At 37.4% G+C, this 23,065-nt stretch overlaps 3 protein-coding genes across 5 annotated transcripts; all 3 read right to left on the bottom strand.

The window, feature by feature from the left end:
* Positions 1–386: 386 nt before the first annotated feature.
* LOC103975712 (uncharacterized) lies at positions 387–5,496 on the bottom strand. 2 transcript variants are annotated; one of them, XM_009390770.3, is made up of 5 exons: positions 5,139–5,495; positions 4,274–4,351; positions 4,101–4,185; positions 2,577–2,665; positions 387–759 (listed from the first exon to the last, which is right to left on the bottom strand). In XM_009390770.3, exons 1-5 carry the CDS (start codon positions 5,427–5,429, stop codon positions 619–621), a joined length of 684 nt encoding a protein of 227 aa, XP_009389045.2. In that variant the 5' UTR covers positions 5,430–5,495; the 3' UTR covers positions 387–618. The 2 variants fall into 2 exon arrangements, with proteins under 2 accessions (XP_009389045.2, XP_018678826.2); XM_018823281.2 differs by lacking the exon at positions 4,274–4,351 and having other exon boundaries at positions 5,139–5,496.
* Positions 5,497–6,367: 871 nt separating this feature from the next.
* LOC135637178 (vesicle-associated protein 1-3-like) lies at positions 6,368–10,328 on the bottom strand. The gene is made up of 8 exons (XM_065149686.1): positions 10,149–10,328; positions 9,829–9,899; positions 9,568–9,649; positions 9,373–9,488; positions 9,132–9,293; positions 8,978–9,022; positions 7,914–7,991; positions 6,368–6,631 (listed from the first exon to the last, which is right to left on the bottom strand). Exons 1-8 carry the CDS (start codon positions 10,198–10,200, stop codon positions 6,521–6,523), a joined length of 717 nt encoding a protein of 238 aa, XP_065005758.1. The 5' UTR covers positions 10,201–10,328; the 3' UTR covers positions 6,368–6,520.
* A 446-nt stretch (positions 10,329–10,774) lies between these two features.
* LOC135581786 (adenine phosphoribosyltransferase 3-like) lies at positions 10,775–23,060 on the bottom strand. Of its 2 annotated transcripts, none has more exons than XM_065149685.1 (6): positions 22,641–23,060; positions 22,197–22,307; positions 19,665–19,757; positions 12,784–12,933; positions 12,056–12,114; positions 10,775–10,858 (listed from the first exon to the last, which is right to left on the bottom strand). In XM_065149685.1, exons 1-6 carry the CDS (start codon positions 22,726–22,728, stop codon positions 10,853–10,855), a joined length of 507 nt encoding a protein of 168 aa, XP_065005757.1. In that variant the 5' UTR covers positions 22,729–23,060; the 3' UTR covers positions 10,775–10,852. The 2 variants fall into 2 exon arrangements, with proteins under 2 accessions (XP_065005757.1, XP_065005756.1); XM_065149684.1 differs by lacking the exon at positions 10,775–10,858 and adding an exon at positions 11,590–11,853 and having other exon boundaries at positions 22,641–23,058.
* Between the last annotated feature and the right edge of the window lie 5 nt (positions 23,061–23,065).

Genomic DNA, 23,065 nt, shown 5'->3' with positions numbered 1-23,065 from the left:
CGTTTCGTTTTGTTTTGTTTTGTTTTAATTTTTTACTCGTTCCATATAAGTATTACATTCTCACGTATTTGTATTATACATGCCTAAAATAAGATGTGAACTCTCTCGTTCATCTAACTGCGTATATAATGTAGTAATCACTAAAATGTCTCGTCGGACTAAGGTTTCTATTATCAGCTACATTAAAATCTCAGGTTGCGTGAAGTTGGGATTGCATAGATGACTTGCCATAATAAAAGCGGAGTAGCATGAAGAATAATCAATGGCATCGTAAACTTACATGCTGATTTCCGAACAATTATTCAAGTCAGTAATCTTTCACAACCTTGCTATGCGTTCACTCTCGTTTCTGTAGGGGGTGTTGAAAAAGGTCCGAACGGAACAGCTTCCATAAATTGTTCCCTTTAATAAAATTGTAGTGACAAAAATATGCCGTAATAATTAGCTGCTACCACAAACCGATTCATCGTTTATGGAAGAATGGTTAAAAGAGTGCATGCTCCAAAAGACGAACATTCTTAATCCAAATCCAACAGGAAATTCGACGGGCATTTCCATTGTCGAAATTGCCTGTCATCACGAGCTGGATGTTTGGGATTTAACTTTGGGCAGAGAGAATCAAGAACTACAATTGACCACAAAGGGGTTGACAGCACTAATAAACTGAGAGGTCCTGATTCGGAGCTTGAGATCAACTTCTCCACCACCCAACCAGAAGAAATTCGGTTTCAACTTTGTGATGGCTTCATCAAGTATTACCTGAAATAAACCTCCTCATGAATCTCACAATTACAAAAACTCCATTACGAGAGAGAGAGAGAAGCACGAGTCACTGAATATTAAATATTTTGGCCACACAAGATAACTAAAGAATTACTTTCCTAATTTTGGACTCATACAAACTGACTGTGAGCTGTAGTTTAATGATCTGTTATGAAATGTCATGGCCAATGTATGCCACGTTAATGCCTGAGAAATTTGATGTTGCTGAGATACATCAAAACGGTGACAAGATAAAAAACAAATAATATGGCATACAAAGAAAGATAGGCTAATTGCATATTACCCTTATGGTTAGCTATGTTTAGCATCCTGATCATTGCATTTTAAAAAGTTGATCATTATATTTACGAAAGTGAAACATTTAACCTTGTTTTTCCTCACGCCATTGACTACTGACGGAAGATACTACATGTGCTGTCATGTGCAGAAAATGACACTAAAAAAGGGATTAAAAGGTAATTTTGCAGTTGCTATTCTCACCGTCGAAATATATTAATTTCGCTATCCTTCTCCAACTTCGTCCTCCCCTCCGGCTTTGCTATCTTGCTCTACTTCTCTTCCCTCTCGCGCCTTTCCTCGGCCCTCTCCAATGCTGAGGTTGCCTCCATCGCGCACCATCAGTTCCTGGCCCTCTCGAAGAAGGGAGACCTCCCTGATGACTTCGAGTTCAATGTCGAGATTGACGTCGCCATTGCCAATCCCCGCCTCCATCCTACCCATGTCGCTTTGAGGGCATGGAAGAAAGCCATGTACTCCGACCCACACAACTTCATTGGCAATCGGTTGTCCTCAACATGTGCGGTTATCACAGCATCTTCTGCACTATGACGCCTGACGACCCCTCTGTCAATGTCATCATCGACATTGGCCTTAATGGAGTCAATATCGCCTGGTAAACCTCCATGCGAAGCTCGGCCTCTTGACCGACGTCGCCCTCCACATAAATTCTAATCGCTTCTGTAGCATCATCCCCCAAAACATCTCCCATCTCAAACTCCTCAACGAGCTCGACGCTAGTAACAACTACTTCGTCGGCCTATTCCCGGACGTTGCCCTTCACCAGTCGTTGCTTAAGTACCTCGATCTTTGGTTCAATGACTTTGAGGGAGCACTACTGTCGGTGCTCTTCGACAAGGAGCTCAACGCCATATTCTTGAACAACAACCGTTTCAACTCTCAAATGCCCAACAACTTTGGCAACTCCAAAGCCTTCATCGTCGTCGTCATCGCCAACAACAAGATCCATGGTTGCCTTCCAAGCAGCATTGGCAAGATGGCAGCCACCCTCAACGAGCTCGTTCTGATGAATAAGCTTTCAAGATTTAATCGAAGCTTTCTCCTCCCGGTAGGTCGTTCGGTAGGATAGTGAAGCTTTCACAGAAGTTGCACTTAAGTAAAATTAATATCTTTAAACGATGAGAATAGCAACTGTAAAATTACCTTTTAATCCCTTTTTTAGCACCATTTTTTGCATGTGATAGTACGTGCGATATCTTTCGTTAATAGAGTAGACGATGTGAAGAGAAACAAGATTAAATATTTCACTTTCATAAGTATAGGGATCCCAATGTAACTCTTTAAAATCTAGGGACCGAGATGCTAAGTATAGTTAACTATAGGGGATAATTTGTACTTAGCCCGAGAAAGATCAACTGATATGTTAGTGTCGTTGACAGTGCTGTATTTAAAAATTTCACCTTATATAAGATATATACCTTTATAATCCATAATGATCAAAGAGAATAATGAAGTACCACAGTCTACAATATAATATTTAAAAGATTGAAAGTTACCGGAATGTCTGTTTCCATGCCAATGCATGTCACTGCATTATGCACAAAACCAGTAAGTTTCAGTGATTCTTCCTCCGGTGCAAGCCTCACTGCATATCAAACAATAGCATGAAATTAGGAATATTTTCCTCTCTAGGTATCCTAGTAAATCAATAAAAGACTAAATGCAACGCTTATGAGTTAGAAATGTTCATGATAATCTAGCTACATATGAAAAATCCAAATTGCTCATTGTAACATGTATAACCATTGTTTTTCAACAAAATTAAAGTACATATCTGTTAACAAGGACAAAGAACACAATATGTCACAGAACTCTCTTAACATTTATCCACGTATATGAATGCAAAAGGAAAGCTGCATGATAAAACAAAAGAAGTGTTGGCTTCAAATGTTTGTTAACTACCACTCCACATTAAATATGTTCAATACCTGGATTTAGATATAGAAATAGGAAATTTAGTTGCTAGTTTTTCTTGTATATTTATATTTGTGATTATACTTAGTTAGTTACAATGGTGCAACTTAAAGTGACCCAAATTTTGGAAAATTTAGCCAACGAAAAGTTATGCAGATTACAAGCATGAAATTAAAGCACAAACCCATTAAGACATTTCTACCTTGTACTAAATTGTAAATTCTATACACAAATGTATTTTGGGACTGAATTTGTCAGTAATACATTGTTTCAGGCTATGACACATAGAATATCATTAATATGACTATGAAATCATATAAAATCTTTGAACAAATCAAAGTTTTGCCATTTAGTTGTGAAAAAAGTGGGAAAGGAACATACATGTTATCCGGACAGCTAATAGTTCGAAGACAGAAACTTAAACCAAAAAAGATAAAACATAAAGTAGCAAGTGGTGACAGAGACATCCACCACTGCTCCACAAAAACGACTGTGGTTCCAACTTTCAACTTATACCTAATTTTCCTTTTCTCAATTTGCTTTATTATTTTTCTCAAGTACCCAGTTGTATTTCTCTACATTCAAAGAATATGTTGCATTCTCACAAAAACTTAAGATGAAACTTCCACTTTGCAGTATGTTTTGGTACTCATTTGGCCAGCTTACACCATACTATGCACATAGGATGGTGTTACAGATATGAAACATTCTCAATGTTCCAAATGACCTGATTTCCAAATGATCATTATTTCATGAGGTATTCGCTTACTTTTCACTGATGCTATGCAATCCAACTGGTTTCTTGAACATACATGTTCTGATGTTATTCATCAAGCAAGACTTGAAAATGGTTTTTCAAGTCATTTCTAGTTCAAAAAAGAAAAAAAAAAACTACTCAACCAGGCTCTTGTAACACATGGAAATCTAAGTGCGTATTCTTGACCATATTTAATGGTTACTTACAAAAATATTGGCACTATCCACAGGGTTTAGATGGGATCTTAGACTATAACTAAGAAGGTAAATGACGAGACTCTAAATGTTTAATCATATGCATCAGACTCTCAGTGTTCAAACTGATAACCAAAAGGTAAAAAAAAACTTACTGTTGAATTTCTTCTTAGAAATCTTGCTGTTGTTGAGAGTGTAAAGAAAATTCTTTATATTTTCAGCATTAAGTCGAGCGGCATACTGCAATAAAATGAAGAATCTAGTCAACAACACACTGACACTCAGAATGGACATCAATTACCACACTAGATAAATGCAAAAAAGTTACCTGGATTACAACAACATAATATTTTGAATTATTACGATCGCTGCAATCAGTAATGCTAGCCAAAGCTTGGGTATTCACCTGAAGGAAAGTAAAATTTTTCCACCCAATCTCACTTCATGAGCCATACTCATGTATAGACTTTAAATGATCACTTAGTAACATCAATGTTAAATTAGAAGACAGGATAAACAACACACAACTAATACACAGCGATATACATTGGAGATAGCATCCAAACTAAACTGTAAATTATTAAAGTTAGAATGGTTAAGCTCTATGACTTAGATTCCTGAGATATTAAAAATGACTAGAGCAGACAAAATTTTGAAGATGTCTAGATAGTTGCTGGGATAGCAGGCCAAACTCTTTGCTTTTATTTGCTTAGATATGATCAATGTAATAAAAAAAAATCATTTCTTCTATTGCACATGCCAGTGTATCATTTTGTTAGCTTCTATTTATGATGCTTTTCAGAATTGTTGAAAGCCCCACTGCCATTTGATGACTTGCCATTTGAACTTGCATACATTTGCGCACCATAATAAATTTGTCTCAAACAAATGATGACTAAGATTACCACGAAATATTATAGGCTCATAAGACTGACAATGGTCTGCTTAGGTTAGGTTGAGGTCATCCAGTAGAGATTACCATTGGTGGTCATTATGTCAACACATAGAGGAATAAAATGAAAATACAAACCAGTCTTTTAATTGGAATAGAGACAAACGAAAAGATTGATACCGATCGCATTTCTTTCTGTAAACAAATTCATTTAAGTGGAGGCAAACAAGATGACGCAGCGCAACAGATCATGACATGTTTGATGAAATGTCTAAGAGAGGGCAGAGATTGTGGTACATACCAAAACGATGCTCTTGCAGAGGTGCTCTACCGAGGGGGCGCCGAGGATGTCCCTCCGGACCTCGATGGGCCTGTCGTAATAATCTGCGGGCACGCGCTTGAAGGCGAAGTCGTCGACGCCGCGGGCCCTCAGTATGGCCGAGAGGCGCGCCTCCGTGGTCTCGCCGCCCTCGCCGTCGGCAACGCAATCGGAGGATATATGAAGGGAATGGGTCTGAAGGGAGAGCTCCACTGCCGTTATGCGTTGGAGCAGGCAGGTCTGCAGCGCCTCGAGCTCTCCCAGCGCTCCCATGCCTTCCGCCGCCGCCTCCCTTACGCCCCTCGATCAGATGGCGTCCTCAATAACTAATTGTCTTGCATTATACCAATAATAAAAGAACAATGACAATAATAAAAAACATTCGTCTACGCGTCAAGGATCACTGAGAAGCCGACACTCTTCCTCATTGGTAAGCATGGCTGGTCCACTTGTGGGTCCATGTAGACCCCAGGACACAGTTGCATGACAAGCTTGCACGCGAGATGCGAGCATGACGGCGGTACACGGTTCGTGTACCCGAGAAACCGGCGGCAGGCTCGGCAACGGAGTTTCACATGAGCCCACCGTTTCCCTCTAGTAAGACCGCTGGTAATTATATGGGTAAGTAGAGAATAGTATCTCTCTCACCAGACGTTTGATCATGCAAAGAGTCAAAGGTTTGACTTTGGAATGCCATGAATTAAGTGGTCACTAAATGGGTGTGGGTTCCATCTCTCTTCTTATTCAGATCATACTGACATCTTCTTTGTAATAGTGATAAACAATGTAAAGGTTAATGGTGATCTTATGTTTGCTAATGAAGGAGAAGTTATATGACACATTATTAATCATGTAAGCAATAAAACACATTATTAATGATGATGATGATGATGATTAGGTTAAATAGCCAAGCTATATAAATTGTGGAATAGAAAAGAATGGTTGGCAAGGTTGATAGCACCACAGTGTGTGGGAGGGATGGCCGAGCATGAGCGCCATTTGCCGCCAAAGACGGGACTGCTCAACCGTTAACGGCGCGCATCCACTCCCCAACTACTTTTTGAACACAGCCGCGTCGACTTCCAAGAGAGAGCGGTCGATGATTCCTCTTTCTTTGTTTATTTCATCGCTTTCCACACGGAGTGCTGTGCTCTGTGGTAGGGCAATGCATCAAATGCCAAAAAGCTTCTGCAAATGTAGACATAATATACTAATGTGCAAAAAACGATTATTCTTTGATGAAATGAATAGACTCACACAAACCAATACTTAGTCCTTACAAAGGAAAAAAAGAATCATTCTGTTAAAGGCATGAAGACGACATATGCTCGATGTAAGCTTTTGATGTAATCTGACTTGTGTTTTTATGTTTCCTTGATAATATACCCAAATATGACACCCAAAATAGCCACAATCACCATGAACATAATAGAGAAGCCACCACTGCTTTTTTGGCTTTGTTTTCTTAGCAGTTCCTGGGTGATAAAAGACACAAGTTAAATTTATGATCAAGATGGAACTCTTTTTTCCAGTAATTGAGAATAAGAAATAAAGCAGCAAGCAGTGTACCATGGATCTTATGAATATTTTGGTTCACCATGGAAGAACCACAAAAGAAATTGTAACTGTGCAATGAAAATTTTAACAGAAACCGCTTAAGTAAAGGTTCGTATTCTAATCATGAATAAAGGTCTTAAAACATAAGACAAACCCATCATCTCCATACAGTAGTGTCAAACCATTTATAAGTACAAATCTTATTTTTTTCATCTCATTAAATACATTCCATATGTTCAATATTTTGACATAAAAAGGCTCTAGCTCAGACCATTTTAATGCTATCATTCAAATGATCCATCATGTATCATTCTGTTACAGGCACTTTTATGTTCATTCGGGTGGTTTGCACAATTACCAAGATATTTCCAATTTGTCTATGCTCCAACTAGTTTTGACATTCCATTTTTCTTTTCGATAACCTACAAGCAGTAATTGCAGCTTGGAAGGATTGGCCTATCCCCTTTGGTCCCTCTTTTTCTTCAGCCTCTATTGTTACTATCAATGAGCGACAATTGTTGTGATGAGGGTGACCAAAGAGAAAAAACAATAAAGAACCCAATTAAGAATTTTGGTATGAGTAGAATCTCTCACTAATCAACTCACTATGTCAAGACTGTTAATTTTTTAACACCTGTTAATTCATATAAAAATGTATTCTTTCATATGTTGGAAGCTTAGAGGATTACAAGCATGATTAAGCCGAAAAAAGGAACATGATTTATTTATATTTCTTAACATTGTTCCTTACATGTGGGCTTTCAAAATGGCATGAGTGCCAACATATGAACTTATATTAAATGAGTAAGAAATTAAAGCAACATAGAGACTTGAACCGAAGACCTCTAAAGTCATGTTGAATTTCCATCTAAAAAGCTTGACATGATAATGGAATATGATATATGCATTTATATTCCTAACAAAGAAAAGGCCTACCCTAATGTTGAAAGGATGTCCAAAAGGGAGACCACAGCATTGTGTCTATAAACTTGCTGTTGTTTTGGCAGTCCATAAAATATATAAACAATTCATATGTTTATAAACAATTTATGATCTGCCAATGCCAAATTTGGATGAATGACACAGGAAAATAACTTGCATGCTGATTTTAGAGTCTCAGATATGTCAAAGATAAAGATATTCTGCACCAAAAAGGAAAAAAAAAGCAGATATTGTATCAAATAAGCAGGAAAAGCATACCAGCTCCTGTCGTAATTTCTTATTTTGCTGAATTGCATAATTCTTCTCTTCGGTCAACTTTGAAATAATCAGTTCCTCCTAGAGAATCAGATATACAAGTTGAGACGACAGAAAGAAGACAGAAAATATACAGTTTTAACATCGGAACAAAAGAACATGCAAACACCATTCCTATGGAACCATGCCATGTATGTACACCCATATTTAAATGGGCAGAAATCATAATGCATTATTTTAGGAAAAAGATTTAAAGTTACTTTGGTTGATCATGGGAGTTGCATAAGCTGATAATGCAAAATAGAAGTATCACAGTCAAGAAAAGAAAATATGACACTCCCAATCAAGAAAGTGAAAAAAGAAGAAATAACCTCAAATTATTGGCATAAGTGTAAATTTTATCTTCTTTAACGGATCAGAATAGGAGTCCAATAGATTACTCAATATTTAGTAAATATTACCAAATTTTATATTGTTTCAAAACTTTCTGACTGAGTTGATAATGAGGTAAAGTGGAACATTTTTGGATGTGCCCATCTTTATGGATACTGATACCTGTTGAATATTTCTCCCATACCATAGTTTAAAATCTTTTACCGACCATGGTACACATTTTTAATACATGTAGCACTATGATAAGGACAAGTGGTAATGTAGAAGCTAGCAAACTTAGCTTGTTTATTGGGACAAACCAAATGCCAAACTGTGCTTGCGAACAAATCAAACATTTGATTGTGAATATGTTAGTAACCCGAAATTATCCACAACATTCAGTTTTTACAACTTCTTTTAGAAAGGAGTATATGTATGTAATTTTTTGAGAATGTTAAGGAAGGTACATGAGCACATTTGTTTTGGCCACATTCCTTGCCAAAATTAAGTTGGGTGGTTTTTTGAGGGTTTTTAAGCTTCAGCATATATATTATAGGACACCACTATTTTTATCTTATCCAATACAACAGAAACAATATTACTATTTTCTCTATTATGTGAAACATGTCAGGTTCTATGTTATAACTTCCAAAATAGTATCAATCACAAATAGAATAGAAGATATATAACTTCACCTCATGAGATTGTTCTGTAGAAGCTTCTTTGAAGGATCTTGATACCTGAAATTATTTCCACTTGCACTAGTAACGTCCAAGCCTAGAAGATAATTGAGATAACAGAGAAAATGCAATGTCCAAATTGACCAGTTGGAGATGAGGATGATCTTACAGCATCAAACAAGGTTGAACTCTGAGTTTCATTCTCTAACACAGATGACCGTGGGGAAATTCCTTCCTCTGATTCCTCAGGAACTGGTGAGGGTGGATTAGCAGGAATATAAACAACCCGCAGTTTGAACTCCTCAACATCTTTACCAGGTGCTTTATTGAACTAAAGATATAATAGATTCATCAACTTTCATGATATCCTGATGATTCAGAAGGAAATAAAGATCATTATAACAGGCTACCATTTCAGCAGTTATGTCCTTGGTTGTTGCACCATCATCTGCAACAACACTCTGAACCAGGAACTTGTCTTTGCATTGCAAATCTGGTGGAGCCTCCTTGTGAGCTTGCATTGTTACTGTCACAGAAAATTAACTTTCAGTTGACAATGGGGAGTGTGACCTAACAATCAGATTAAAGATTTAACACGATTTCACCTGTTATGCTAATTGTTGACTTAGGCAGGACAACTCCCATGTTTGGGCGCACACTATATTTCTTTGGGCTTGTTGTTTTAACCTAAGAATTGCAAGGAAACCCATCTCACATAAACAATTATTCCTAAAATGTCTTTCCAAAAATGGAACTTCTGAATGAAAGCGACTGGAAAGAAATTTATCCTAAAAACACAAACTACAAAACACAAATCAGAGCAATGAGGGTTACGTAAATCAAGGAAAGAATGAGATGAGAAATACCTTAAAAGCTACATAATGATCTGTTTTGTTGGTCAACTGCATGCAACAAGAGCTCTGCTTTTTCACCTCGACTTCGCGAGACAATCATGTCGACGATCGTACACAATCAAACATCATTAGGATCATGAACTCGATACATTCAGCGAAAAAACCAATCCGATGATATCAAGATCACGAGAACAACACAAGAAAAACTACTACCAAAAACCCGATCAAGATCGAATCTTTTGGCTGTAGATAAATCCAATTTCCGATTAATTGGAGACGAGAGAAAAGAAAAAACCAATCAGATCTTATAAGAAAAGAACAAAAAGATTTACAGGGCAATTTCAGCTCAGAGGGGTGGATCTTGAGAAGCCCTCCTCCGATCATGATGGCACAAGACAGAGCCCTCTCTTCTTCTTCTTAACCTCGAAGGAAAGAACGGGACTCCAAGAGACGGAAGAAATCGAGAAGAACGGTGACAGAGAGGTACGATATCTTTTCTACGACGAATAATAGTGAGTTCTCGTGGGTGTATTCGGAATCGTCAGGTCGGGGGGATGGATCGGATCGAACGGCAGATGAATCGCGGAAATGCTTAGTGGATCCTCTCCAACTTACCCCATATTTGCAATCCTTCAATTAGCAGATCACCATCGTTCGATTGAGTGGATATCGGATTCTAGTGGCGAAGATTAAAACACTGTTTGGAATGCGCGTACAGTATTTGGAGAGAATCCCGTCCGATGAAGTCGCGTATCACACCCGTTTTAATCTACATTTAATCTAAACCAAAATGACTAAATTACCCATCTACTCTTTTGAGACGCGAAAGAGGAGACTTATATTTACTCGTCCCTTTTCATCTCACCAATTAACCTACCTGCTTTGCTATTGGTAATCGAATGTTCGTTCCGACGTGACAGTCGGGGACGTAACATGGGGTGCTGGCATGCATGTACGTAATGTGAGGTGTTCGGACGGGGTGATACCTGCGTCGTCATCAATGGAGCCACATGTCACCTCCATGTGTAAAGCCACGTCATACCTGCGGACGAATATTGGGAAAGTAAAACATATTCCAGCTAAATAAAAAATAATTAATTTTAACATTTTAAGGCATTTTACCATAAAAAACAATTCTTTTTATTTTTATTTTTATTTTTTCACTTGGAAGAATGGTTAAAAACAACTTATGGGCCCAATCGTAATGCATGAATCGCTTCTAAAATCTTACTTAATTAAGTTACATTCGAAACTAAACTACGTTAAATTCAATCACAAAACCTATTTCAAAAAAATCTCAATTTTGATAATTAATTATCATAATTTTTTTTAAAAAAATATATTAATTATCTTAAATTCATGTCGTTGTGATTCTATGGAGTTTTGAGTTGGTTTAAAAGAAAATTATCTATTACATTCGATCATTGAAATTAATCTAAAAAATATCTAATTTCAATTGAGTGTGGTTCATAGGTTATTTTTCTCTTTTATAAAAAAAAATATATCGTTATGTAAAAGGCATAAAATGGCCCTTTTTTATTGGCAAAAAATAAAAACTATTTGAGTTAAGGCAGTGTGAAAGAATTATTTCAGCCTATTATTAATTTGGTCAAACTTGTTTGACCAAATTAATTCAAAATGATTATAGATGAAGCTAACAAGACAGGATGAATTTAATCTTGTTATTGGGCTCTCAAGATCAGTTGCATCAGTTGGAGCACAAATATTGAAGTCCCCCATTCTTGTTCTTCAAGTCAACAGCCGATTCAGAACTGATTGCATTGCAACATTCTGTAATAGCAAATGTCTCAATTGCATGAACTGAGAATTCTAAACTAGAAGTGATATAAGAGAGCAGATCACAGTAAACCAATAAAATTGTACTTCTACACAAAGGAGGAGTTCAGCTTCATCTATGAGAATTGGAATGAAATCATCCAATAAACAGTATCGAGAACTCCCATCAGCAAGAGAATGGTAACATCAGTGGGACTCCATGAGTATGTATAATGGTTTACCATTTAACTTCTCGCGGCCCTGCGTATCGCGTTACAAATTATAAATCAATCCCATACATCTCACCATTAATAATTTCATTTTCTTTTTTACTAAGATAAATCAGGAGACATAAACCAACTACGAGAGCATATTCAAATGTTTGCAGTAAAATTTATCATAGTTTATCAGAGAACAGCTGATCTGAAAGTATATTAGAACAGGAATAGCAAATAGAACACACCTTGAGTTCTGGAAGTTCAATTACACATGCACATTCGACGACTTCAGCTCCGGCACGCTCTGAAGTAAGAACTTAAAAGATTACTCATTAGCAGATAGCTAACTGAAGTGAGAGAGAGCTAACAATGAGCAGCGAAAAATAATGATTTATCTACAGCAGATATAAAATGGACACAACTGGCAGCTAGGTAAGATAAATTATATCTAGAATTCTCGATACATCAGGTCCAACTTATCATGGTGCTCTGAATTCGACGTAGCAACATAATAGAGTCTCTAGCGACAGCTACTATAGCATGAAAGTCAAAGTATCTTCAGTGTCTGATGAAAGCATGCTATTTATCTTCCATCAAAACATAGAGAAAGTAGCCATCATGTTCCCCATGTCTGATTACTTCCTTCAGTTCATATGTCTATATCTCTACTTATGCCCAGTACATATTCATTCCAATACAACAGAACAACTAGAAATCCTGTCTTGATTGCCCTATGTTTGCCTGCGCATTAGCCAAGTAATGTACTACTCTGTGACATGCTTAAGTAGTAACAAGTAAAGGTATCGAGATGATTGATTTATGTTGGCTGCATCAAGAAAGAGTCGCACCTACTAAATCTGTGAGGTTCAAAAAAATTTACTTGTCAACGACAAGCACAAAATGTGCTTTAATGTTTGTTCATTAGCTCATCAACCAAGCACAAATTTAAGCCATATGAACATTCCACACGTACCAAGTAAACTAATGGCAGCACAAAGAGTTCCGCCAGTTGCAATCAGATCATCAACTACCAGAGCACGTTCACCAGGTTGGACTGCGCCAACATGCATTTGGAGGCAATCGGTTCCATACTCCAGTACATAGTTCTCTGAAATAACTTCACCTACACATTGCAGAAGAATCCAGGAATTTAGTAAGAAGTTCATTTGCAAAAGTCTATGAAGAAACTTCAACCATTATGTTAACAGAAGAAATGAAAGCAATCCCAAAAGTTTTCATCATAAAAGTATACAAATTTTATGCTAGAATTCACCTTCAAACCTATACTTATGTGATATGAATGGCAGTCACCACTTATCTGGAAAAGGTTGATGACATAATTTTCGCAAGTTAGGAAAATCACACTTTGAAGCTCTACAATGATCACCATTTTTATTAATATTAAATGTGACAATTAATTTAGTGGGTCATCAAGCATATGGATTTCTTAGTATAATTGATTTTTCATACTGCAAGGTGATATCCAGGGGTTACTTTAATTAGTTGATACAAGAAAATCCATTGTGTCATTAGGATATGCTAAGAATAGATTATTATGTTTAAAAGAAGCATCGTTATCCATTAACCTTTACTACTAGAACTACTTATTGCAAGCTACCTAAGAAGCTATTTACAGCAAAAATAACAGATGCCAAGAACCATTGAATCATGAAATCTTTTTACAGCACAATCTAATTCACACTAGTTCCTGTTAGTCTTGTGAGCAATTCAACATAAATAATTACTACTCTAGTTACCATATGCAGTAGACAAATTGATATAGAAAGACAAAAAGACTTTTTAATTTTCAACACAACTTTTAGAATTTCTAGGCCAACTAATTGATGACTTTTTGTTGATTTTTTTTTGTCTTGAATAAACATTTTTGACATCCTTTTGTAAAGCTAGATGGTTCTCTATCATTTTTTTCTGATGGAAAAGAACTTGACCCTAAAGAGTAATATACAAAGTATTGGTCCAATAAGTTTAGTGTAAAGTCATAAAGTTTCTCCAAAGTAATCCAAGTGGTACTGGAAGTTGGACGATCATGCTGCTTGACAAGAAAGTGTTGAATAATGCTTGTAGTAGACATAACAAAGCGATAATCAAGAATGACCTCTACGTCATCCATGTTGTTGTGCAACTTCACGCCATGGCCGAGGAGTCAGCACGACTTGGTTCGATTCCGAGAACACAAGGTCGTCCACGTGGTTTCTTGAGGTGAGAGGGTCGGTGCTAGGTCGGGTCGAAATGTCATCCGCTGGGATGACCCGAGGTAGAATAGGGGGTCAATTCTTCCATGTTGGGCTCTTCCATGATAGATTCCTACACACAGGCCAAAGTTGAGAGGGGGATTCCCGACTCGACCCCTCCGAAGCTTAAGTTAGTATGAGGAGTTGAGGATGGTTTTAATGTCCGAGGTCTGATCCCTTAGCGTTGGCCAGGGGGTCGACCTTTATACCCGTGGCCATAGGTTGACCATACGCGGTTTGTTAATGGCCGCCGAGACTTGGGGCGATCGGCCCGTACACTCTGCACGACGCGGACCGTCCTACATAGCTCTGTCCCGCACCATGCCGCTTTGTTGATTCTCGGGTGGTTTTGCGTTGTGCGGCGCCGTCTCATGTGACCCCGAGCGGCACGGGCATAGACGCGATCTCTTGCGAGCCCGAGGTGCCACGTCAGCATACATGCAACACGTCGGCTTCGAGATGTCTTGTTGGCTCCGAAACTCCATGTCAATTCTAACGTGGTTGCTAGCTATCATTGTGAGGGCAGTACCAAAATATGTCCTATCACCTGTATTAATGGGAGAATCAATGCTTTGGGAGGATTGTCACTTGCAGGAACACCGATAAATAGAGGAGGCTCAAAAGTACCATAATATGGAGTTAAATTCTCCACATTGAAAACTAGATTAATATTTAAGTCGAAAGGCAAATTGAGCATATATGTATTAGATCCTAATTTTTGGATAACAGGGAAATGACTAATGGCTCGAGCATGCAACTTTTTGAATAAATTTTCGGGAATCTCTCAATGGGTGCAAGAACCAATACATAATCACCAACCGAAAACTCTTAACTTATACTATATGCATTAGCAATAGGTTTATAACTTTCATTGCTTAGGAAAAAGAGTATTTGTTGAGAAACTCAACTCACTTCTTATATCGGGCATTTAACATCTTTTGGGAAGTTAAGTATCTTAGAACCCTGAGATAAGATAAGAAAAACTTTTGCGTAGAAACTAATATTTTCAATACTTAAGATATTGCACAATCAGGTATAATTTTTTGTTATAGGTAAAATAATGTTATTTTGCATCATTGAGTTTCTCACTAAAAAAGATAATAGGTTGACCCTCTTGACTTAAAATTTCCCCTATGCCTATACTAGGTATCACAAGTGATCTCAAAAGGTTTACTAAAGTCAAGGTGCCTAAGAATAGGAGCAATGGTCGTTTTCATTTTGATGTTAGCAAAGGCTTTTGTAGTGGCTAAGGTCCAAGAAAACTCACCTTTTATTAAGAAATCAATAATTGGTGTCATGATAGAACTAATTCCTCTAATGAATCTCCTATAGAAAGAGACTAATCCAAGAAAACTTCGAACCTCAAAAAAGGTTTTAGGCTAAGGCCATTCTAAAGTAATCCAGATCTTTTTTGAATCAATAGTAACACCTTAGGCAGAAATGATGAAGCCTAAGAATAGGACATGGGTTTGCATGAACTAATACTTTTTTAGATTGTCATAGAGCTTTGCAACTCAAAGGGTAGTAAATCTTGTCGAAGATATTCTAAATGATTCTCTTTGGTCTTACTAAAGATCAAGATGCTGTCAAAGTAGACTACAATAAATTTACCTATGTAGGCTTATAAAACTTAGTTTATGAAATGCATGAAAGTGCTTGGGGTATTAGATAGACCAAAGGGCATAACTAGCCATTCATATAAGCCATATTAAATTTTGAATGTTTCGTCACCAAGTTTAATATGAATTTGGTGGTATCCGCTTCTTAGGTCAAGTTTCAAAATCCAACTAGATCCAACAAGAACATCTAATGTATCCTCAAGTTGAGGAATCAGGAAGTGATATTTGATTGTTATTTTGTTGATCACTCAACTATCAATACACATCCTCCATGACCTATCTTTCTTAGGGGTTAATAAGGTAAGGACAATGCAAAAACTGGGACTGTATCATATAAAGCCTTTAGCCAAAAGTTCTTTAACTTGCTTATTTAACTTAGCTCTCTCCTTATAATTTATTTTATAATGTGGGGGGATTAATGAGCTATGATCCTAAGACAAGATCAATGGCATGTTAGATTTCTCGTAAGAGTAGCAACTCACTAGGTAATTCTGGTGGCATGACATCAGAAAATTCATCTAATAAGAATTTAACCTCAAGAGTTGGATCAAGAATAGTGCAAATGCTAGGAATTTCTTTAGCAATGATGGCCATATAAGATTTGTTATATAGGCTTTCTATTTCAAAAGATTTAGGATCCAGTAAGTGGAGCCCTTTAGTGGTTAAGGCTTGTGGAAGAGACTTGGGAGTTAATGATTTATCATTTATTGATGGTTTTGCTGGTTGCAGGATGATGTTTTTTCCTTTGTATCAAAAGACATTGGTGTTTTTTCTTTCATGATTGGTAACATCAAGGTCATACAACTAAAGCCTACCTAAAAGAATGTGGACAATATCCATTAGCAGGATGTCAAAATAAATCTCATCCTAGTAATCACCCATTTTGATTTGTACTAAGCATCGGTCATGGGTAGAGTGGTTTTCTCAACCCAAGCTACTTTGAATGGGGTCGAATATGACTCTATCTTAAGGTTTAGTCTCATGATAGTAGATTTTTAGACTTTGTTCATAGTGCTACCCCAATCAATAATCAATTTATAAGTTCTTTCCCCGCTTCGGATAAAAGTATGGAAGATACTTATACTCTGCTATTCATGAGAATCATTAGCAGTAGAGAGAATAATGCAGACAACATTAATATGGTCATCTTCAATTTCTAGTTCATTTTTATCACTTAAGTAGGCTTCGGGTTGAACTACTTGGTCTACTACATCAATTTGATTCGTTCAACTACTTGGTCTACCATATCAATTTGATCCTCTAGTTCGTGTTTTAAGGTAAGGGTATGTTGAGGATAACAAGAGACACTGTAACATCTATTATATCAATAATGACATTGGATTGAAGATGAATTAGTCTGAGGATCAGTGGTTGAACGAGTTGGACGATTCATGGTTGGATCAAGATTGTTGCTAGTAGTGGGGATTTTTGACTTAACAAAGCCACTATTTGGGGTAGATTAGAAAATAGTTCTATTATCGAGAGACTAAGAAGATACTTAATGAATTAGATAAAGTTTAGTGTACTTCTTAATCTTATGGGCTCGTCGGGAAGCTTCCTCCATTGTACTAGGAAACTAAGGGAGAATTCCTATTAGATGTCAAACCTCAACCCATTAATAAATCTTAAGATAGTGATGATTTGGTCCTCTTTTATTTCACACCCAAGTAAAAATTCCTCAAATCAAGCCAAATACTCTACCACACTAGAATTTAACTATTTAAGGTTTGACAATTACTCAACTAGTTGGTTTCAAATGTAGGTTGGTAAGTATTTTTATTGAAGTTCTTGTTTCATGACTTCCCATTGAGTAATTGGAAGCTCTCAGTAGTGTTCAAGAGTACCTTGGACATGTTGCTAATATTTCCTAATGGACCTTACCAATTTTATTTTTATAAATCGTACACGTATAATATCGATCATTCTGTACCACTGAAAGTAGTATTCCATGCCATCTAACTAGTCAACAAACACATTTGGGTCAAACCTACCATCAAAGTCTGACACATCCATTTTGACTCTTCTAGCCATTTCCCTTAGATTGTTAACAAGCCAAACTCATAGGCCCATTACTTGGATTTGTGGATTTTTAGTAGGTTCAAGGAATTCATTATTAAGGTCAAAAGCTTGATCATCAAAAATTTTTGGAGCATGATTGTGAACATGTGTCCTATAGGTGGACCTAGGTTTTGTTCAAATTGGGGCTTAGGAAGTATATAAAATTTCTTGATTTGAAATGATGGATTATGGAGAATGGACATATTGCCTAATCGACTGATCAATCTCCTCATTCATTAGTCATTTTTCTAGGTGTTGGAGAGCTCTTAGGACTTAGGTCATTTGGTTATATAACTACTTCAACATTGTGTTATGATCTACTAGTTTAGTCCTAAGGGTGTCTACCTTACTCTTTTGATTCGGGGGTTTATCAGGATTGGTTTGGTTTTTACCTTGCCTAGTCATGATGTTATAGCTATCGACAAACTTTCTTTTAGGAATGAGGTTGCTAAATTGTTAATATGCACAAGGTAGAAAGACAATGTTTTAAATAGTTCTTTCACTTTTTTTTTTCTCACTTTATGTTTTTTTTTATAACATTAAAGGGTTCAAATTTTAGCGATACTGTAGTTGTAGCTAAAGGGGAGAAAGAGGGTGATTAATAAAGAAAAAAAGAAGAAGAAGAAAATAGGGGTAGAAGTGATGAAAACTATGATCTAATAAATTATATGATTTTTCTTTCTAACAAAAATATTAGTAAAGTTTTCAAAAATTTACTTGGCACTGAGAGCTAAGTAGTTCACCAATTCCATAGAGACAGTCACCACAAAGTCTAACTCCACATGCAAGGGGTTGATGTTGGAGGTGCAAGGATCCTTGGGTGTTGATTGAAGTTTTTGCTGCTAGTTGGAATCCAATAGGGTACAGGGCAGGTTTCTTGATGGGCTCTGATACCAAACTAATATAGAACAGAATAGGGAAGTAGAGAGAAAGGGAGAGGAAGAGAAGGAATGAGTAGTGTGAGATAAGAGAGGAGAGTAAGAAACTAGAAGAATGAAGATGCAATTCTTTTCATTCAAATTTGAACTGTTTGATTCGTTGAGAAGCTCCACTATTCATTGACAAGCATTAGCACAATTAATGAAGGTAATGATTTTCAAGAGTAATCTCTTATGGAATTAGTAGGTCTTTTAGAAATTCAAAATGTGACTTCTAGGATATTTAAATAATAAATGAGTGCACTTAATACAAAAGGTTTCTCTAAAAAAATCAAAAGACTTCTTAGTTTTCAACATGACACTTAGAATTTCTAGGCTAACTAATTGATGAGTTTGTGTTGATTTCTTTGCCTAGAATAAACATTTATGAAATCTTTTGTAAAGCTAGATGATACCCCATCACAAATACTTTATGAGTAAAATAAGCTTCTGGCTGTTACCCAAAAATCAGTATTCAACCATATAAAGAAAGGTGTAAGTGCAATGCAATGCGAGGATGTTTCTTAGGTATGCTAAATTGTTTCCAGGAAATATAGTATTTGATAAAGTAGGGCCATTCATGATTCACTTGAAACTGCCAAACTGAATCGAACCATAAGAAAATAGGTGGATAGTGAAAATAGCTTTGGTTAGGTGACTCTCAAAGCATAATTTATTAAATTGATTTGCATTTCCTCCTAACCAAAGGAAAGTAGCCCACTGAGAGATCCTAGATATTAGAACCAAGAGCTGTGAAGAATTTTCAGCCACAACTGTAAATCATGTTCATCATATTCTCTCATTTCAAATTCAACTAGATGAACAGAGATTAGTGATGAATGAATGAAGACTTGGATTCAACATATATAAACAGAAGCATTTTCCTGAATAGGATTTTACAAGTGGCCATGCATGCACTTGCTTTGCAGATGCTTCTAACTCTGTTATTTCAACTGGAAGCAATCTATGTAAAGTGAAAATTTTGTTTTCTAATAAATTCGAAAGTACCTGGCAATTTTCTTGGTTTTCTTAGTGGAATAAACTTTGCACCAATTGCCAATGCAATAGGAGGACCAAATATGAAGCCTCGAGCCTCGACTCCTATCATCATGGAGAAAAACAATTACAAAACTTTAGTTTGATAAATAAAGTTGCAGACATCCATTCACAAAGCCTCTTCATGACCACAGTTCTCACTTTCTAATTTACTCATAACATGTGGTAAGGAACCTAAAGAAATTTCTTATGTATCAATGGTAAAGGAACTTTCTCTTGCAAATTATTTTGGCAAACTGGTGCCATCTCCCCTTTTCTCCCAAGGTTTAGAGATATGCAAACAAATAATCTCTCCAACAAATATAGATTAATTAGCAAAGACATGAGGTGCAATGGTAGTGAAAGAAAAAACATATCCCTAGATTTTAACTGAAAGGTTCACCTAGAGAATTATAGAAAAAAGAAAAAAAAAAAAGATGTTGCAATCTATTTTACAATATTAGGATCGAGCAAAGTAACGCAGTGGAAGCAGAGCTAAACCATAAATTTGTAGTCAGGATTGTTAAAATCTGGCTGAACCTTAGCTCTATTACTAACAAGACATGATATGAACAAGGGCCAAGAACATAATTGTCAAACTAGCAACAAAATTTGCTTCACCCACAAGAGATATACTTATTTCTCCAGACAGGAAAATTATAGGTCAGCTGATGGAGTCTTTACATTCTTGCACTACATCAGAAAGAAAAATTTGCCAGAGACTTTAACAAGACACAGATGTTAGTTTGGTAAGCTTGAGACATGCTGAAAGGTAAAATTAACACCTTGATATATGGACATCATGTTATATATATGAATGTATCAAAACCTGATCTGTGCCCTTAGAAAAGCTCAATTGCCACTTGTCTGAGGGACGCTGCATGCGGATGGTAGAACATTAACTGAAACTTGTGTGCTTGTCACATAAAGTACACAACAAGGAATTTAGGAAAATGAAATCAATCTACTGTGAGATTTTCAAATACACACATGTCAAAAGTAAAATGAATTAACTCTTACATTAATATCCTCTATAAGAAGTCCAAAATCAGTTGCTACATGATTCACCGGTCATCGTTGTGCTTGAATTAAACTAAAAAAAGAAATAAGATAGACGCCATAAAAGTTTATCGAAAATTGTATCTGCGGCAGCATAAAATGGAAAAACACAATATGTTAAGGCATAAAGCACTACAGAACCAACAAAATATCCAGACACTAATAATTTGAACTAAAATTTGTTAACTCTTGGATCGACTATTTACATTTAATGACGAATGGTATTTAGTTATAATACTGTTCTGCTAGAGTCTACCTCCATCTCATTTCATACAATTCTCGACTGTTTCACCAAATATAACATAGGAATAAATGATATGTGGTGCTACAAAACAAATGAAAATATTACAGAAAATTGGAACCATAAGTAGCTAAAGCAAACCACTAAAGCTGAACATATTAGATATGATGTCATCAGCTAATAGCAGTCACTTTCTTTCTTTCCTTCTTTATTTATTTAGAAAAATTAATGATGAGAAACTGAGGTCATCTGACATGAGAACTCTGTACTCTTGGGAAGAAAGATGAGATGGCTGCTGCAGCTCATCAGTCACTATGTGACCTTCCTTTCCATTGAACAAGTGAAAAGGTGTCATGGTCATTGACTCATAGCAGTTCCTCTCTTTGTTTATTTTTGGTTCACTATTTATCTTTTTTCACCCTTCTTAAACAAAAGTGTTCAAAGATCCCACCATGCACCAATAAAGTCAGGTCAAAAGTGACAGTCAAGGACCATTATACTGTGAAAGGATCATCAATGCTTTATCATCTGAAAGAAGCAAAGTGTCACTGTTTCCACCCCCCCATGGACTGCGATTTCAAACAAAATAGATGCAGCACTAGTCCTTTGTCGCTGTTCCACTCTTCAACAGCAATAATACCTACCAAATCTAAGCAGCTTAGGAAAGGCACGGGCAACAGAAAAATAGAATATCGAGGCCCATCGAACAGTGGCAAAGCTTTCACCAATTCACATCGCAGTGGGGACCGGGGAGCAATGTCAGTGTCGACCGGCCCAACGCCACCGCCACAAGAACAGATGCGAGAATGGAGAAACCAGGAGCAAGAGAGAGGGAGGGAGACCGCAACTCAGAGTCTGGTGCATGATGGCATGGCCAATTGCGACGGTGTGGCAATGCGGTCAAGGTAGGCGCCCCTACCACTGCAGAAAAGGCTCTCGAGAGGCCAAAAAGGATTGAGAAGATTTCTGTAATGGCAATGATGAAAGGGAAGACGAGGCTCCGCTTGTCAATCTATTCTCATCCTCCAATGGAGGAAAAGTCTAAAGAAAGGAGGACCCACAGCCGACACGTCCCACGACACTGATGGGCGACAAGCATTAATGGGAGGATGGGAGACGAACAGAGATCGATGCATCACAGAAGAGAGAGGAAGATAGCGCAGACATGGCGGAGCTACCGAAGACGAGGTGGTCGAGAAATTTACCGGCGACGACGGAGATGCCCTTCCCCGTGTACCGCTCCACGAACAAGTCCGCCGTGTCCTTGAACGCCCTCGGATCCAGCAGCAGTGTCGTGATGTCTTGAAACATGATCCCTGCACCCATCAGTTGACATTGGATTTTTGAGCAGCGGCATAGCTGATGGAAGCATGCATGGGCATCAAAAGAACAAATTCTTTTACGATGATAAACTAACAATTGGCATCAAAATCCAACCTTTATCAAGTACAAGAAAGCAGGGACAAACAGGAAAGTGCACGATCGCGTTCTCTCGACAGCAGAGATATACAGGAAAAAGAACCGATTTTTTAATGGGTGGAAAAGAAGGAACGAAAGCCATGTGGTGACACAAAAAGATCGAAGAGAGCACAGGGCTGGTATGAGCATAAGGCAGCGTAAAAATGCAAACTTGCAGGGAAAGGCGCAACCTTTCTTGGGGAAGTCCGGCACCACGCGGATGGACGAGGCTATGCGTCGAATACGCGGGTCCTGTTCCTTGTCCTCGCAAACCGCCATCTCCTCCGCCCCAAGAAGCAAAACTCTCTCTCTCTCTCTCTCTCTCTCTCTCTCTCTCTCTCTCTCTATCTATCTGACTCTCTCTCTCTCTGAGGGGGGGGTAGAGAAAAGCAAGCTCTATAAGAAGTGAGTAGTAAGCGTTGGATGAGTCTGAGGCGCGCCGGACGAGAAAAAGGAGAGCGGTTGAAAGCAAATGTGTAGATGACAGAGACAGATTGTCTCGAGCATCATAAGGTCTGTTCGGCGTTTGGTTTGGATCCAATGTATCCGTCTCCGCCGGAGGTGCAAGGAGGAGATGATACCACGACCAACTCTTCTTTGGAGTTCGTCAACCCGT

Source organism: Musa acuminata, chromosome BXJ3-4 (assembly GCF_036884655.1).
Source record: "Musa acuminata AAA Group cultivar baxijiao chromosome BXJ3-4, Cavendish_Baxijiao_AAA, whole genome shotgun sequence".
NCBI lineage: Eukaryota > Viridiplantae > Streptophyta > Magnoliopsida > Zingiberales > Musaceae > Musa > Musa acuminata.
The sequence above is the reverse complement of the archived record's forward strand: the minus strand, read 5'-3'. Positions and strand labels throughout refer to the sequence as shown.